The 19,312-nt window shown below is 39.2% G+C and overlaps 1 protein-coding gene across 1 annotated transcript in view; it reads right to left on the bottom strand.

Annotated features, from left to right (window-relative positions):
* The window catches only part of b4galnt4a (beta-1,4-N-acetyl-galactosaminyl transferase 4a), a 145,595-nt gene that overhangs the window by 62,852 nt on the left and 63,431 nt on the right, over nucleotides 1-19,312 (bottom strand). Inside the window, exon 3 of the mRNA XM_084932971.1 lies at nucleotides 1,761-1,859. Within this exon, the coding sequence (XP_084789097.1) occupies nucleotides 1,761-1,859 (99 nt within the window). The remainder of the gene's footprint in view (nucleotides 1-1,760; nucleotides 1,860-19,312) is intronic.

Here is a 19,312-nt window from a genome sequence, read left to right as displayed (position 1 = left end):
TTCTGAATGTCCATGTGACCTCTGCCAGTCTGTGACGGCAGGCATATGGCACCACTCTACCTCTGCCAGTATGAGTCTACGCCTTTGACAGTGCCAGCTCAGTGGCCCCACAGACCTCTACCATTTTGGCTGTGCACCAAGAAAACAAGTTAATGCTGGTAATTAGGACAGAAAGCTAGTGAGGAGAGCGGAGGAAGAGCTGCTGCGCTGCATGGTTTCTGACAAACTTGGCTTAGGCCTGACATAGCAGAGATAAGAAAGGATTTTTGAGTGTTGAACTTCCAAGAAATTCTTGAAATATTTGATAGAATTATGCAGGATTTCCAGAAAACGCACTGATACTAAATGACAGGGTGCTTTAAGAGTAGGCTGGAAATCAGTCAAAGAAGTGCCATGTCGACGTTTAAAAGGAAGCTTTGACGCTAGTCATGCCTAATGTAAGATGTTGTGGGTGTGGATGCTGCAAAATTTATTTTCCTTCTGCGGCTGCTTTGCTTTTTCATTCCACACCATGAATAAGAAAATATGTTTGGTCAATGAAATCACTTACATGTTTGTGAATGCAAAAACATATCTTATGATCTGCAAAATGATAAAACACAAGGCACAGGAGGAAAAAATAACATAATAAAGCTTCTTGCTATAATCAACCCTTGAAATCTATTTAGATTTGTGCAATTAGTCTACATGGTCCAGTATCAGACTGCCTACTTGGCTGTGGTCCTAGCTTGGCTGTTTCATATCAATGTGACTCCTCATTTTCTAAGTAGCACCGTTTTAAATTATGCCAAAACCATCACCACATTTAGATGCAGCCCCTCGCTATTCAGACAACAGATGTTTGCAGGGCATATTAAATCAGAAAAGCAGACATCATCCACATATGACTGCTTTAAAAGCCAAATGAGAGTGTTTGGCTGTTTTGTTGCTGAGAGAAGTCATGACGGCAAAGATAAGCTAACCTGAGACCAGCTCAGGAGAGTCTGCTGAAATAATGCAGTTACTATAACAATATTAAGCCCATACTGCACTCAGCACTCCTCTAATCTTGCCTTGGACAAAAGATTACATGCATAAAGCTTTATGGAAGCAGCGAGAAGTCAGAGTAAAAGGCAGAGAACCTACGTGAACTGTCCACTGTGTGCTGGAAGATCATGCTGGTTTGAAGCAAAGACTTTGTAGTTAAACTTTACCCCACTTGGAAAATTACTAATTCAACACATGTCCCAGGCTACAGACACACATACATACATGCACAAAACTATAATTAAACCCTGCTGAACAGATTACACTTCCACAGCTGCTTTCTCTATCAATAATCCACTGCTTAATACGCCTGTCTGCTGCTCCTGTTGTTACAGCAGGTGTGTCAACTACACACAAAAGACAGCAAAATCACATCACTTCAGTCATGCATTTTGGATCAAATATTTTCATCCTGACACAATAATTTATCCTAATAATGATAAATTGCAGTTTGATGTTTCAATAATGCCATCAGAAATTGGCTGGATCTCTGTTTGACCTCAAATACCAACTGCAGTTGAAAGGACAACTGATAGAAAATGAGGAGAAGATATCCACACTAAGTGGCCTTGCCAAATTGAGTGGATTAATTACACAAACAACAAAACAACCGAGGAATCACAATAGCTCTGTCTGTGAGATGCAAGAAAGGCTTTAAATGGAAGATGAATGAGTGATATGTGCAAAAGGAGAAATCACATCAAGTAAAAAGGAGGGCAGATTATTTGTACTACCTCTGGTTTCCAGGGTAATTTCTTGGTGTGCTGGCTGAGGAACTTCCGAATACGAGTGTGATCTCTGCCGTTAGCCCCTGCTGTCATTGGCTCGTCATCCTTGAAAAACATACAAAAGAAAAAACAGCACTTTTAAAAATCAGTTACCATAAACCAACACCGATAAAAGGAGTCGACTAATGGCGGTCATGGATGTCAGTGGTTAGACTAAGGCCTTACATTCATGAAAGCACAAATCCATTCACCCATTCATCCATCCATCGATTACTGAGGTAATCTGACTCTCCAGAGGCTGCATATAACTGATATAGGAAATGAAAACACATACTGTACATCGTGAAATAACAGGAAACAGCTTTATTTTCCTACTGTTAAAACCTTGTGTAAATGCCTCCGTACTATTCACGCCTAATCCAGCATTTTGAATTGCCAAAGCCCTAATGTCCAACATACTCCAGTTATTCACCCTGCGGCCAAGATTTTTCCTCCAGGGGACTAAGCCTCGTGCTCCAGCCAGAGCACTGCAGGGCTCCTTCTCTGTGGTCTGCTAAGAGGCATGTACATGCTAATGCTGCGCTGTGACGGGTGGGACAGAGCAGAGAGGAGAGCAAGTTCTCAGCTAGCTATGAGGAGATAAAAGGCTGTGTGCCTCCCAGAGGAGGAACAAAGTCGCAGAGCTGTTAAATGAGTGGCAAAGCATCCTCCATTTAGCAGAGATGTCAAAAGAGGCACACCTCCACTGAGAAAAGCTGGAGAGGTTTTCAGCACCCCTGAAATGAGGGGCTTTTGTGGAGAAGGCGCTAGTGTTTGCAAAAGATGCAGGGGAGGAGAAAAAAAAAGTTTGTTTTTTTTTTTTTAGAGTGGAGGAAGCAAAGAGCCAGAGCTGTCAGATGCCAAGCCTTTGATTACTTTTTTAACTTCCAAGGGAGAGAGATGAAGGAGGGCAGGGAAAATAATGATGAAGAAATGTGACAACAGGCTCCCCTCCTGTCTGTCACCAGAGGAGCGTAAAGTACCTGATGTTTGTAGGTACCAAAAGACTCACAAACAGACTAGTTTTGTTGCGTTTGTGCATGGCGTGCACACACACACACACACACACACACACACACACACACACACACACACACACACACACACACACATATATAGATCAACTCCACTAAGGACAAAACATCTATATTGCATCAGCTGGTGTTTCGTATAAATCAAAAACAACAGGAACACAAAAAGTATGAGAAAGGACTCAGCGGTCAGTCTGATGAATGAAGAGCTGTTTGAACACTAGCAAACTAAATCCCAGTGCCTGAAGCAAAAATATTTTTGACACATTTGCTGGAAAGCTTACATGACGCTGAATCTCAAATATTTTTGCTGTTTCACAGCCTTCAACAGCAGATTAAGTTTTGTTAGTAGAACTTTAGTTATGAACCAATAACTGAAAACCTCGCTAATTAAAAGCCCCTTGCTCAGTCTTTAATGAATCCACAGTTAGACTTTTTAAACAGGCTCATCTTTAAATATTAATTTCCACAAAGCTCCATACTTTGACCAGTTTTCTTTCTAATATTACTAGGCATTTATTATGATTATTATTGAGATCCACTCATCCTTCTTTATGTTTGAGGTGTTGTTTATCTCAGCATAAAAGCTGCAAATCTCGGTAGCCAAATGTCTTATAGTAAAGTTTAGACCTTGGGCCGTCTCGGTGACATTGCTTATTATATGCAAACCAAGAGTCTCTTGTTCCTGACAAGTCAGCTTTAACTGTTTACAGGTGGGAGTGATGTTTGAATGATGATTAAAGACAATTCGTGTGCAACACATTAGATTTTGTAGTGCGTGTTTACTGATTCTAATTTAAAGAGCTAATGTTTTAGAAATAACTTGAAAGAACAGACTTTACTTCTTCACTGTGGACAGTAATTCACAGGGACACAACTCAACTGCTGCCTCAGCGTGATCTAACTCAAAGTCTGCTTATCGATGCAATACTAAAAGGTACAGTTAACTCATTGACCCGAGGCTGCGCTACATTCTTCATGAGCTGTATCTCCTTTTTCCCACTATAGTGTGTATTGACTTTCCACTTTGACAAGTTGTTGCTATTACTTACAATGCACAAATACTCACAAAGACTCATTATTTCAGACTTACAAATCTTATTGTTCGCTGGCACAGGGCCCAGAACCATGTTAACATGTTTTACTGATAATTAATGTTGATACTAACTGGGGCCTGTCAGATGACATTATATATTAGAAGTTGCATCAAGGCAAAACAGGAAATATCAATCACACTGATGAGGCTGCCTATTTATCATATGTTTACAACGCTATTTACCTTTTTGACTTTTACTCAAATGGAATAACAAATGATCTATTACACAGCGCACACAGATCTGCTGTGGGAGGAATGAATCAGGGACATAAGGAGTTGAGTGATAGAACCGATCAGAGAGATTTTATCACTGAAATCCATCCATCTCGACTGTCAAAACCCTCGCTTTTGTGGGTGCTTGCCTCCCAGCTGTTTCCTTCCAGGCTCCACATGTTCAGAGAGCGAAATTCAAATGGATGACCTTGCTGATCCTAGGCTTGGAAAACAGCTGGGAACAGTGTCCTGGAATACCAATGAGCTTAATTAATCTGCTTTGCTAAACACAAACAAGCACCAGCATCTGCAAAAATCGGTATCGCAGAGAACGGGAAAGAGGGGCAGGGAAGTGGGGCTCATCTCACAAATCGTTTTTTCCCCCTCCACCATCTATTACCAGCCAACTAAGACAGATTCCACAAGTCCACAAATCCTAATTTCCAACCACGTGAGACTTGATAACCACAGTGGACTAATTGCAATAAATTAACTTCTTTATTCATATTAACTGCCCCACAGGTATACAGTATGTTAATTAGCCCTAACATAATAGTAATAATTCTTCTGATTTTGCATGTTGTAGTTTCAGTGAATCAGCAGTGGCTCCTGGTAACTGATTGATCTAATTAAAATATGGAAATAGATGCACAGACACCGGGATATGACAAGTGACTAATCACAAATTATTCATCATTTATAATAATGACAAAAAATATTTTGGGGGAATAAGAGAAAAGTAAGAGAAGTGAAGTAAGTAAAGAGAAAATGAGAATCAATAAGCAAGATAACACGGGACAAATGAAAGGTGATGAACACAAAAGAGGTCAAATATTATCAGTGGCACAATAAAGAGGAACAGGAACAACTGAGAGAAGTTTGATAACAGTGCACGGTATGTTTAGGAAGTCTAGTCCTCAGAAATCTCTCCGGCACAGCCAATGTCTGAAGTGAATGTAGACTGCCAGAATCCCATCTGTCTTTACTGAACAGACCAAACAGACCACTGTCTGCTTCGTTTCTGAGCAGTACCAGATAGCTCTGTGCAGCATTACACACTCACCAGCACCGGTGATCTGTATGTGATGTGACTACAGCTGAAGAGATGGATTTTCAGTTCGCAACTTTCAGGACACACCGGGATCCATAAATTTACTGTTTCTTTCTAGCACAGTTAAACAGTAAGAGGGGAAAAAATAACATCAATTAATTTAAATTAACAGGGACAAAGGCAAGTTCTCAGGCCTACAGCTAGACTTTCCTCGCTGCAGTAGTAACAAAGTAAAAAAAGCACAGCACATTTTCTTATCCTTACCCAAGGCTAACTTCAACATCCAAATGATAATCTAACTTAAAAAAAGGAAATGAAGCGCCATGGGTTGGCTTGATTTTAATCTTATTCTTGTCAGTTTGTTGCTTTTCACTACTTTACATCATCATGAAGAAAAATAAAGGAAAACTGGGTCTATGATAAACAAAGAAAGCAGCACAGGGAACAATAAGAAACCTTTGATTTTCGAAGTGCTCCGCTTGACGGCTGAGGGAGATGAGTCAGATAAAAACATTATGTGGCTCACTTTTTCCGCTTCTTTATGCCTTAAAGGGCAATTATGCCAGCTTAACAGAGATATGTATTAGAGAAAATTACTGAATTATCACCACAAGAGTCTTTTAGGGATCCAAAAACATGTTTATGCAAGTCCTTGGACATTCTTCAAGGAGCACAACAAGGTCATTATTTGAAAGGGCCCATACATTGCGCTTCACTAACCACCAACACGCTCACTATGGCAACACAGGGTTTTTCAGCAGCAGCTGGTATAAAAAAAGCTTATGAGCTAGCGCCTGAGTTTATACATTTTTCCTCATTCGTTCTGTGCATTACAATATATTCTGTAATATTCTATAATACAGGTACAAGTACAGCAAATGAGATGTGAAGGGTAAGTCTGTCACTCACCTTTGATCCACACACAAAGGTGAATTTCTCGTGGGTGGTCATTGCTTCTCATGACAATATATCGGCAGAAAACATTGCATTTATTGTTGTAACTGCAATGCTATTTAGCTGTAAATAAAAAGAGTCAGGGACATAATTATATCTTTCTACCTATAGACAGTATATTGAGGAAACAATGCCCCGAAAGCATGTTCATATTATATAATTCATGTTCATCAAAGAGTTAATCTTAAACTGTGAAAGCTGCCTGACCAACCCTGGCCATTTTTATAAAAAGTGTGTCTATCACTAGCACATCAGCGCTGCTGGAAACTGAAATTTAATTTTGCCTGCAAACTGTCATATGCTGGCGTGGCCGCTCTGAGTGTTGGCTAATGAATAGAATTGTCCTGGGAACCACCTCGGTGATCCTGGATCAGTACTCGAGTGTGCTGAGAGGTTGAATAAATCTGCACCCTGATCTCACAATCAGCTGTTCTAGTCTATTTCAGTAAGAATACAGCTTTTGGAGTCCCAATACCCTTACAACCAAAATCCCTATTTCATTTAACAAAGTAGCTGGCACTGCTGAATAGAAATCAGCTCAACCAAATGCATTCAGTTAAATGATTGCAGAACAAATCCCAACCAAGAGAACCAAGGAATGCAACTATTTTTGTCTCACTGCTTGCATTATTCATGTAAGAAATTACATGCTGGTCAATGGAACAACAGTAGCCAGGCTGAGTGAGGAGGAGAAGGAGAAAAATGGAACATAAATAAGGAACGGCTGCAGCCGATAATAAGAGCGATAGAGTCAGGAGCTCCAATTCATTGGCTGGAAGATTAATGGTGCAGAGATGAGTACAGCAGGGAGACAATAAGACACAAAAGGGGAAGAAGGAGGAGAGAGAGGGAGGCAAGAGAGGAGATGGACAGATGGGGAGATGAAAAACGGCAGACAGTTGAGGCAGAAAAGTTAGAGGGTGACCTGTTTGGTATTTACAGAGCACAGATTTTCATGTGATGATGTGTGTAGTGTATGCACGCATTCATTTTTACTAGTGTGCTGAAAACATGTGTCTGCATTCATGCATCTAAATGTACAGCCAGCACAAACTGAGTAAGTCAACATCGATTTAATTGAATTTTGGTGGCTGTGTCAGAACTGTATGGAAATATTTAATTAGTTCTTACAATGTAACTTATACATTTATAGCTGTTTATACTGTTATACGTACCTTTCGGTACAGCATTAGGAAAATACTCTGTGAAATGACAGTTCAAAGTGTTTTAGATCTTTATCATTTCTGTGTGAATAGTAGTTGATTAGGACAGGGGTCTTATTTAGTGAAAAAGGAGAGATCACGTGAAAGGAATCGAGAACAAACGCAGAGAGTAGAAAGAGAGAGCCAGAATCTGAGCAGGAATCCAGCCTGATGCCAAACACACTGTAAGTTGGAACAGCATGTCAGAATTTTGCTGCCCGGGCAATGAAATGTATTACTCTTCTACCATCGAGCAATTGGGAGGAAAGAGAGAAATAAAGCCACATTAGGCCTGACTTTTATGTCCAGGCTGATTACTATTGACGGGGTGTGACACGGGGCAGCTGGCAAACAGAACAGGCAAACACTCAACTGCCAATCATCGCTGACCTGCTGGGGCTCAGTCTGACCTAATCAACACACAGCCTCCTTCAGAGGTGGCCTCACACAGTGATGGATATACACAGATGTACCGACAAACAATTTTGCAGTGCCATAAGGCTACAGTGATGTTGAAAGTACTGGTAAAAACAGGTTTCTTATCAAACATAAGCAGAAGGACAAAGATGTCAAAAGTGTGGATAAATAGTATTTTCCTATTCATATTTTCAAAATATGAACTTGTTGCTACATTACTTGTTCATAAAATAGAGTATTTTATCAAAAAGCACCTGGTTCCTTTCTTTGAGAGAGCACTGTTCTGCCAACAAATTGAAAATACAATGCTGAAGAAAAGGCTTTTTGTGGGATGTCGTTTGCTTGTTCCAACGACGATAGAGAGAAAAAAAAATATAGCAGAGGAGAAGAGTTTCAAATGTCACAGAAAAGTTTATAGAGTGACAGTACTTGTTGGGTGGTGTAGATTTGCTGCCAGGGTTTTGGACATATTAAGCCTTTCCCGTACTTTGGTGGGTAATCTAATTAGGATCCTGTTACAGTAAATCCAGATGAGACGGAAAAAATAGACGAAGGGTTTGTGCAAGCGGGTCTGATCGACCTTCTGCTGTCTTTGTTGTAGCTTCTGTTTGTGAGTTCCATTTTATATTCTGTCTTTTTGTCTTACAATCTGTGCATGTCTACATCTGAAATTCTCTGCTGGTGTTATTTGGTTTTCTTACAGGGGGTAGAGTGTGATAGGCACAGAAGTGGTTTGGCAATGATGAAACAGGCTGGTTTCCTGGGGCGAATAGCATCTAAAATGCAATGCCTGACCTGAAAACGAAAGCACTTTTCTCTCTCCATCGCTTCACCTGTTCATGTGTGTTTGTGTGTTTAAGAATGTGAACTCCGCTATGAACTATGTGCGTATCACATGCACAGCATCCAAATCTCAGCACATCTGCTAGATGGACATCAAAGCATAAAGATTTTAAAATGCTCTCTCCTCCCGCTTCACACAGCAAATTCAGAATGGGGTGACTTTTCATCCACGCAGCACATAGATGTATACCACATAACTAATTAGTAAAGGAAGCGCATCAAAAAGCTTAAGTGTATTATGAATGACAGATGCATCTGTGAAAAGTTTAATAATTGGATAGGGAATGTTCCAGAGTCTCTAATCTGAAAATGGCCATTTTTAAGCTCAACCACATTATCACATGAAAACAGTAAGTACAGCCCTCCGTTTACACTCTCAACTCATTACATTTGGAATTAAGGGTTCCAGATTAGGTGCCAGTGATCTGAACCTCTTTAAACTGCTTAAAACTTTAACAGCTATAGAGTTTTCTCTCAGAAGGGTGGCTGTGGCTCAGCCAACCAGTGGCGAGTGGTTCCTGAGCTCCTTATTGTCACTGGGTGAAATCTCATGCAAACAGGGTTCTCAGGTTGCTAGCACATGTGGTCTCCTGTATTTTGCATGGAAGACAACCATGTGTCTGTAAATACTTTCAAAAGTCACTACTAAATGGCCGGCAGTCAAACTTGAAGAAGTGCAACCAGAAATATAGAAGTAAAAGTTTTGCGTCAGCACCGCAGCCCACATGTTTAAACAGCAATACTTTTATTTTGACAAACAGCCTTCATTTCCTGTTTGTGTCACACTTTTCACAGTTTCCTCACTGATCAGAGAGCTCCTTGCGAGCGTTTGCAAGCAAGCACTCCATGGTGCTACAGGCAACTGTGGTAATCTGCTAGTGTCCATAGCAATGGCAGGGAACAAAGCATCTAGGAAATATTACGTTTTCCTGTGCAATGAAGAAAAGCGTAGCCTTTAGAAGACATTCAAGGTGAAAAGGGAGAAAACAATGATAAAACTACTTCAGTGTGCTTATGAAAAGCCAAAAAGACATTCAATTGATCCAACTTTGTCACACATTCAAAATGGCAGACAAGTTAATGTCACATGGTTAGCAGTCACATGACCTCAATAATCAGATTTTCTACTTGCTATTTAACTGTGTGGCCCTTTAAGGCTTAGAGTTAAAGCTCTGTAAGACCTCCAGGAAAAAACAGAAGAAGAAAGAAAGTTTAGCAAAATAACCAAATTATACAAAATAAATGATCCAACTGCAAGTAGTATATTCTATTAAGTGGTTTAGCTTTAACATGACTGCCTTGCTTGGGTTCAAACCTATAATTTAGTCCACTAGATGCAACTTCTCTGGCATCATGACAGGAAAAAGGCAGTTTTGTGTTAGAAGGACAACCTTCTTAGATAAGTGCTCTGGAAGATTAATGATTAGCCAGTTGGGGCCATGAAAGGGACCTGAGCTATTCTGAAATCATTGTAAAGTCTTGTCATATTTTTAATGGCCAGTGCTCTGTCATTTCCAGCATCCCTGAGACATTGCGACTATATAAGAAAAGGGGCAAGTTGCTGAAAAATTTAGACAATTTTATCTCTAAGGTAGCCAGTCAATGCGAAAACAAAGTTTTCAAGGACCTCAAAATTTAATCAAAAGCCATGCAGGTAACTCATAAATGTAGGTGTCTAAATGAACTTTCAAAGAGAGATGAAATAGCAAAAAACTCACTTGCATGGAAGTCGCCCCAGAAAAAGCCTTCAAACAAGAAAAAAAAAGTTTCAAACAAGAAGATCCGAGTATAATTATGGCCTTCCAGTGACACAGGTGTGAACTAGTCATGTGCTATGGGTCTGAACCGGGGATACAGTTGTTTAGCCACAGTAACAGTGGACATTTGTGCAAACCAAAATGCTTTAAGGAAAATAACTTCTTACCAAATCTGAAACATGATGGTGGAAATGACTCAGGGGCTGAACAGCTGACTGCTATTAGTTTTAAATCACATCAAAGACTGCTTAACCTCCTAAGACCCGAACTCTTCCACGGCATGCATTTTTAACTTCTCTTTGATATTTGGGCATAATGGGACCTGATGAATGTAAAAACAAAGAATTACCAGATTTTTTTTTTTTTTTTTTACCAGATTTTTGTTTCTAAGAAAAATTAGAGCCACATATGAGGATATTTGTTTAAAATTTCGATAGAACAGTAGCAGTATAATGTCCTCGTAAGTGGATATCAGGCCCTGGTAGAGCAAAATTAAGTATTTTGGTCTAAATAACCCAAAATGTGATGTCCACGTATGTGGACGCCAGGTCCTAGGAGGTTAAAGATAACGTGAAGCCAGATGAAAATGAAACACAAGCAGAGCTATCAACGAGATTCAGAGGTTCCCTTCAATACAGATTAGCACATCCACCAAGGAATGGTTAAAAGAATAAAACGACGGCTAATCAAGGAAATTGCCAAAGGCTGAATTTCATTCTAAAATTTTTTTGGTAAAAGATTTAAAGAACTCACAACCCTTTCAACTAAATACACACAGCATGAGACAGAGGGGAGTTTTTTCAATGCCAGAGACGCGTAGACAATTATGAAAAATGCATACACAAAGTTATTTCTACTAAAGAGGAAATAGCTTCTGACACCACAGAAATACTTTCCTTTTTGCACAGAAAAAAATGATCTGATATTTAATGTTTTTGTTCAATAAACTGCAAAAAGCTAACTTTCTTTTGCTCTTGCTTAAGCATAGGTCCTATATCAGTAGGAACTACTTCAAATAGGCTATTCAAATAAGTCAGAATTCCCAATTCTTATTTTTTATCATTACTTATTAATTTTTTATTATCTGTGATTATAAGTTAAGATGTCACGCACAGAGGACCTTAACTCCTATTGTGAAGATTTTGCCCAAAATCAACACGTATAATTCTATAATGTATATATTTATTTTGTCCTGCTTTGAATACAAGCAGATGCGCCAGCCATCACAACATAATCAGAAGAAACTGACTGGCTCAAAATTTGATTGCTAATGCTGAATACAAACCATTACAAAGTAAATGTATTTAAATTGCAAAAAAAACCCAAAAACAAATGCAACAGTGCAAAAAGATGCAAAACCCTTTGTTATAACAACTTATTGTTTTTAACTATAAAAAGCACATTTGTAACTAGCTTCCCTAGTGATAACTGATTTCCCAGTGTCCCAGTTAACAAGTCCAGCGAGTAAACATTCACAGTAACCACCGTACTACACCGGAACACCTAACGGCATCTGAATAAAATGGGGCCATTTGTTACACCTGTATTTGACAAGTTGAAATGTTTTTTATGGGCTAAATGTGAGCTGAGCAGTGTTCTGTGTCGTGCAGCCATTTCAGCTGCAAGTTGAATTTTATCACTCACAGCTTTGTCACCACTGTGGTGAGAAAACAGTACATTTCTGGGACTTTAGAGCAAACCTTGAAAAATAACTTTCTCCCTAATGCATAAAATATTAAAGGGAGTTTGAACTCCAAATTCTATTTTTCATATTCTTTTAAAGACCAAAAGAAGTCTAATGATTTATGTATGAGAGTGTGCAATAAATACTCAGCACAGCTGTGTAATTACACATATCTCTGTATTTAAGAGCATCCCAGTAGACAAGACGACAATTACTGTACATCTGAAGGTCGAGCTAACAAGACATACTAACTGTGTAATTTGTGCTGGAGAACCTTTGGCATGCTGTATCTGTAATATGTGCAGCAGATTCTTTACTGCCCGGCCAATTTCTGTAACTGACATTTGTGCAGTCCAGCTTCCTCTGTCCTCCTTTAGTAGTTTCTCCCCTCTATACATCTTCCTTGGGTCATTTTCCAGTTCTTTTCCATCTACTTTTTACTTTATTTTTAATCTAATTTAACTGATTTCCCTCCAAGTACAGAGAAAGCGAAATGAATTTTAATACAAAACCAACCCATCCCTGATTTGATATATAAGAAACCACTTATTACGTAAGCTCTTTACATGTAGTTTATGTTTGCCAACCACTCAGCATCAAATTTGCACTACAAAAAGCCCTAAACTTTCTCTCTGCTCTCTATCTCTATCTGAGAAAGACTAATTATTTTTTTAGCTCTAGGAGCAGAGAACATGTTATACTCAGTGTTGCCTCTTAAAGAAAGCTGGGTCTATGGTAAGTAGCTCTGCATCCTCTCGTGGTTTGCAGACATGCGTCTGTTTCGCATGTCAGGCATCTTTAACCTTAGCGACATATTTTGAGAACCTGCTTTAACCTTTCTCTTTCTTCCTGAAGCCTCTCTTCCTGAGAGCAAGTCAAACTGACAGAATAGATATGGGCGTGTTTGAGTAGGAAGCTTCCAGATAATAAACTGCGTCAAAACTCTTTCGCCTCCACAGCCCACTTCATCAACTGCACACCTGTTTGGGGATCTCAGATCCACGTGTTGGTCTCATCTATTACCATCTCAGTCAAAAAAATAAATAAATAAGAAATCTCTAACTCACTTCCCTTCATTTGCCTCTAAGATGTTTTATGCAGCATAGTCATCTGTAAACATGCCTCATTCCCATTTGTCACCAAGACAACAAGACAGACAAAGAGTAATTAAAATTGCCCCTGCTGCTTTGTGCTTAATGTCCCTGTCAACCCAATATAGCCTCAGAGCCACTTCACAGCAATGTGCTGCCTACATTTGGCCCAGGAGCTCTTTTACATTGCCAAGTCACACTGCAAAGTACTGAGCTGAGGTGCAATTCATAAAATTATTCTGCTCACCTGACAGCGAAAATGTACAAAATGGGGAAGCTTTTATTTTTCACAACAGTGAAATGCATCACTATTTGGGGGGGTGTACAAGCTCAAGCGGGCTAAGCCTTTAAAAGTTTGACAAAATTACTGCCATACCAAAGAAGAACATGTAGGCAACAGTGACAGAGGGAACACTCTGAACACTTTATAAGTTAAGATTTATTGTATTTGTAATAAGTGCAGACTACTTCATGCAGACAGTAGATTGGTGCAGTCTTTTAATAAGCTCAACTGGAGGTTTTTCAAAGAGCATATGTTGTGTGAACCATGCTTTTTGTACATATCTGAAAATCACTGAATAGAGAATTATAGTTTTGATATGAATGACACCTTTGATCACCTGCGCACGATTCTGACATCACTGCTTTTTCTGACTGGCTTTCAGATGTCATCATTCAGCCTGTAACTTCTTTGAAATCTGCTCTATTTTAGCACCCATGTAGCAAACTATCAAGCAACTTTGTGGCTGGGCTATTCACTGGTGTCTGCACAAGTTAGTGGAGATGGATAGTAGAGAAAAGCGCAATGAATCTTCATCATAGCCAGTCACTGCTTGTCTCTCGCCCATATACACCCACAGTCCCAAGCTGTTCATTTGTCTTAAAGCTATGATTGTACATCTAAGACCTCGTGCTCATTCAGTCCCTTTCCCTGTCCCCCTCCATGCTTCCATCCATGCTTCTGTCCGTCCATCCAGTCTCTAGACACTCGGAGGGAGGTGGAAAGGTAATTTATAGCTTATCCCAGGACACGGCATCCACCTCTATTTACAGCACACCCACATTGTTCTGGAGACCCCATCGATATCAGGCAGGTGCGTGGGTTGTAATATCATCTATCTGCAAGTGTCTTGTCAGATCAGAGATGACACGTACCATGGAAAGACACACCAGCACCTCTAGTACTGTATACAGAGACATCAAGAATCCCACACACTATAGGATTCCACTCACTCATACCCTACACACAAAAAGAGAGAAAAATGGTCTTTGATATACTCTATGATTAAAATTTCACTGTCTGCATGCGATTTATGTTGTGTTCTATGCTGTAAATGATAAAGACTGAAATAACAAAACCTATAAGAAATTCTCCAACATATATAGATGCAATAGGGATACAGAGGAGTATAAATTGGCAAACCCAATAGCTAACAGGTTTGAATCTGATGGCAGAATTTTCACAGCAGGAGAAGAAGATGACTGGCTGTGACAAAGCGGTTGCTCTGGGTCAAGGGTTGTTCTTTCAGTCTTACTCTGTACATCTGTCTCGTCACCTCTGCTTCTTTTACCATGACATGATGTCTTTTGTCAGATTTTTCTTCTTCTCTCTGTCAGTCACACCAACAGCTAGAGAAAAAGGTGCAAGTCCTCTGAACTTACAAGCGTTTCTGCATTGATTTTGCCTAAAATGTAATTTGATTTCAATCACACGGAAACATCTGACTAAACTTATAAAACCCAAGAACTTTTTATGTCTTTTTTTGAGCACATTAAGTAATCAGAAGTAAGTGAACTCTAAAAACACATAAAAGCTCCTTTAGCAGCAGCAAAACTCAAAGCTTTTTTTCTAGTCTTTTATGAGACTTGAATAATGATAAGACATTCTGGACCATTCCTTTCACAAAAAAACGGTTTCAATTCACCATTTTGTTTTGGCTGATGTCTTGATTGAACAGCTCTGTTTGGGTTAAGCCAAACCCTGTCAGTTGGGCTAAGGTTAGTTCATTTCCTTGGCCATTTAAGAAACCTATTATACTGATTTACTTTTGTCTTTTCTTTGCACCTCATAAAACCTCTCCCAAACCTCTGGTTATGGACGGCCGCTCCGGTAGCCTCCAGTAAATTGTTTTTGCTACACACTATTGCAACACTAGATGTTGAGGTCCTTAGGCAAGTCGCTCAGGACCAAGATGGTCTGTTGCTTCGCAATTTAGATGTGGTTTTGATATAGGTGTGCAATGCTGACTTTTCAGTTTAATAATGCACTGAACATTCTTGATCGATAGAAAGATAGTTCAGCTTTTCTTTATTTTTTTTTTAACTATATATTTATTTATTTATGATCACATCTGTTGGATTTGCTGTGAACTCTGCAGGATGCCCACTCTCAAGGAGAGTAGCAACTTTACACCTCCCCCATTGGTCTATTTGGGGACTAGAAGTAATTTTTTTCCTCACTTTCTCTGTTATGCATCTAATACTAAAGTTTCTATACAGTGCTCTAATGTCCTGTGAAAGTTGTGGCTGAGGTAACGCACCAACCAATCTTCTGGGAAGAGCAGACTTTATCAGTAACAGGACTCGACAACACAGTACATTGCACGTATTCCCTTAAATTTAACAGCTGAGTTAGCAGAGAGGTTTAGTGACATTTTCCAGCCTGGACTAAACAATTACATGAAAACCGTGTGTCATTACTTCAGTGAGAATGTGCCTATAGTTGCAACTTAAGCCCTATTCACATAAAAGCAGCATCACCTCATTTTGTAATAATTACAGAAATGGTCTGTGATCTGAGCCCCATGCAAATCTGCCCTGCCCATAATTTCTAAAGAAAAAAACAACAACCTCATATTATCCAACATTTTCCCAAACACTGAGGTAATAGTATTTGTCCTATTTAAATTGGCACTCGTGATTTTCATTATTTTCCTTTCCTCCCTCTGTTCTGTTTCATTCTGTCATCACAACTATGGAGGCTGTGTGAGTACATATGAGGTCTCCTGGTAATACCAACCACACACAAGTAGGACTTTAGATGAAGGCTACATCACATTTCATGTGTAATCAATGCAGAAATTCTGGTAAACGTAAAGGGTTTACTCACTTTTGTGCAACTCTACTTATACCTAACTTGCTCTTTGCCTAGATAAAATGTAGGAGCACATAGTATAATTGGTCTTTTACCACATACAGTTGCTTCATTATGGCTCCAGGTGAGCACGAATTCCCCATCTTTTCTGACAAAAAAAAAAAAAGTTTTTCTACATGAATAAGTCAGGATAGTCAGTGCTTTCACATTTTCATGCTACATTTCACAAAATAGGCATGCAAAATTATTCAAACACTTCGACATGCCTTCTTTCATGTGCTAGTGTCACAACAAACTGAGTGCAAGCCGTGACTGTACTTTTGTTGTTCTTTGCTATTGCAGCTTTAGATTATTAAAGATGTTTGGCTTTTGTGTCTTCATGAGTTGACTTCCAAGTTCCAGTTTACCCATTTTACTGTTTTATCTTTAAATAACCTATAAACTCTTACATATATCTCATCTGTAAATCAGGCACATGCATTCAGATTAATTATAGTAATATAAAATACTACCTACCTACTGCATGAATCATCTTGACCCAGAGAGTCACTTGCTGCATACAAGCAGCTCTAAACACTCAGATGGAGGGAGGTGAAAAAAAAGATCAGTATAGCAGAATAACCTGAGTTGGCCTCTTCAAACTTTTAATAACTGCCACCTGTGCGTTCTTATATGTTCAAAAAAGAGAACAAAGTAAACAGCAAAGAGTGTTCTTGCCAACTAAATCTGTGAAAAGTGTCTGTGAAAAGTGTCTGTGAAAAGTCTTCACAATAGGAAGAAATGCACACAACTCAATTCTGCTCCAGAAATATGAACCAAATTGCATTTTTCAAGCAAATTGGTTGATTTCTGGCGAGTCTGTATGACGGCAGAGAAAAAAGTGGAAAGCAGATGTGACACGTTTGACCTCTGCACCATTAGTTTCCAGCAGTCAGCCATCTGACAAAAAAGTACAGACTCTCCTGCGTGGAAGTTTTGGTTTTGTGTCATATGTCCCTGGACTATGAAGCAAAGCTGGCTAGTTAGTGTTAGTATCGGGAAGGCGCTTAACGATTCTGTCTGTGCTAATTAATGTTTGGTGCAAGCTACACTGTTTGCCTTAAAACTTAGTTCACTAGTTTATGACGAAACCTTATCCAGGACTGAGACAACACGGAGAGGAGAAAAGAAGAGATCGCTTTTATATAAAATTTTGGAAGTACAACCACTGCTTGTTAAAGCATACTTGGTGTTTCTTCGCTCAAAAATTGCCCCACATGTGCCAAAACACTCCTCATCCAACAATTAGTCACTAAATAGTACACATCTCAGCTTTAATGCATATTTAGTGTAACAATGATGAGCATTAAATTGACCTTGAATAGAAAATAGGTCTCAAAGGGACATCTAGCTAATTTAGTTAAACAAATCTTTACCTCTTACACACTGGCATCCAGGCATTTGTTTTCAGTTCTGAACAAGAGTGAGCAAAAGATATGCACTTGTGCTACACCATTGACTCACTGGTTACAATTAACACAGTGCTTCTCCAGACTGGTCAGATGCAAATTGAAAAAGCCAATAAAAATTGGTTTTCTCCCACAAGCTGCCATCTCACAGGAGTCTGAATGGCTACTCTGGATCCATCCCTGCCTCCCAGCCAGCAGCATTGACCCACGTGTCGATATACCTGTAAATTTCTTCTGGTTAAAGTGAGAAAAATCAAGGCAGCAGGTTGTTTAATGACAGAATAAATCCAGGAGGATGTTCAAAGCAATTGATATCCTGACAATACCAGCAGACTCCAACAAAGCACTTCTGTCCACTATTGTAGCGAGATTAATAGCCTGTTTGGTTGTCCTGCTTAAGTCTTTAACCCAGGATAAGACGAAAAACCACCATCTTGTCTTTTTTAAAGTTGTTTCATGCTCAAGGTTTGATGACAGTGCAAGTCATCATAGGAGCATGTGAAATGCAAAATATCTGAAGTACAGCGCGACTGAAACCGAACTGATCATTTACCAGCGTGGCAGAGGTCAAATTTGATCTGGGTTTTCTAAGATAATCAAAGCAGTGTGGACAGTAACTGTAGCAGGTTATACTGACAACGAGGTAGTGTCATAATATCACAAAAATAATACTATAATAAAACAAAGAAGTGGTGTTTTAAAGTAAAAGCAGATCGTTTTCTTAAACCTGAAGAATGAGGTGAGGCTGAGACAATGAAAAGGCTGAGAAAAAAGAAATATTATTTAGGCTTAAGAGACTTAGGGATGGGTTATCATATGTGCATGCCTTCCTATATTCCATCAAAGTAAACATGAAGGCAGCAGGTGGGCAGCAGGTGCATCATCATATTAACTTGCAGAAAAAGGTCTTTGTCAGCTGTGATAACTGCTGAGACTATTTTCTATTACTAGTTTATCAGACAGACAGAGAAAATAGGAAAATAAAACAAATCCCTCCTTATCAACATGTCTTTATTTCTTTTGAACAAACGTATTTTTAAATGTTCATAAACACATTTTGTGGATTCTTTGTACATCAGCATAAACAGTGCAACTGAACAGTGGAATTGCAAATCCGCAATCACATATCAAATATGAATGAAGCTTTGTTACACAGTGTCAAAAATCATTTAATAATTGTTGTCGTTGACAAATACAATAACAGCCTGTCTTGATTATAATACAGTGTTTATATACTGCTCATAAATACTAAATATGAGTGTGAATATCTCCACTTACACTAAACAATGATCCCCAATATTCTCTTTATTGTTGAAGATCAGAGACAAACATTGGTAGAAGTAGAGACAAAGGTGACAAAGAAGTGATGATGAGGCAAATAAAGATCTTTAAAAGAAGAGAAGAAGAAAGTGTGTGACCGTGGATGATGAATCAGACAAAGATCCTGAGAGATCAATCAACAGGCTCCAAGTGTCTGGTTTCTGCCTGGACAGCATGGGGACAGCAGAGATCAATAAGGAGCAAGGCCTCCTGGCTGGTGGCTGGTTCAGCACGGGTGGAAGTAGATTATAAACTGAAACACATACTCCAGTTTTCTACTTCAATAAGCAGAGAAATATTAGAGTTAAGGAAGGGAAA

This window comes from Perissodus microlepis, chromosome 7 (genome assembly GCF_051167445.1).
Source record: "Perissodus microlepis isolate ML-2025 ecotype Zambia chromosome 7, ASM5116744v1, whole genome shotgun sequence".
NCBI lineage: Eukaryota > Metazoa > Chordata > Actinopteri > Cichliformes > Cichlidae > Perissodus > Perissodus microlepis.
Note: the sequence above shows the minus strand (reverse complement) of the source record. Positions and strands in the feature narration are given on the sequence as shown.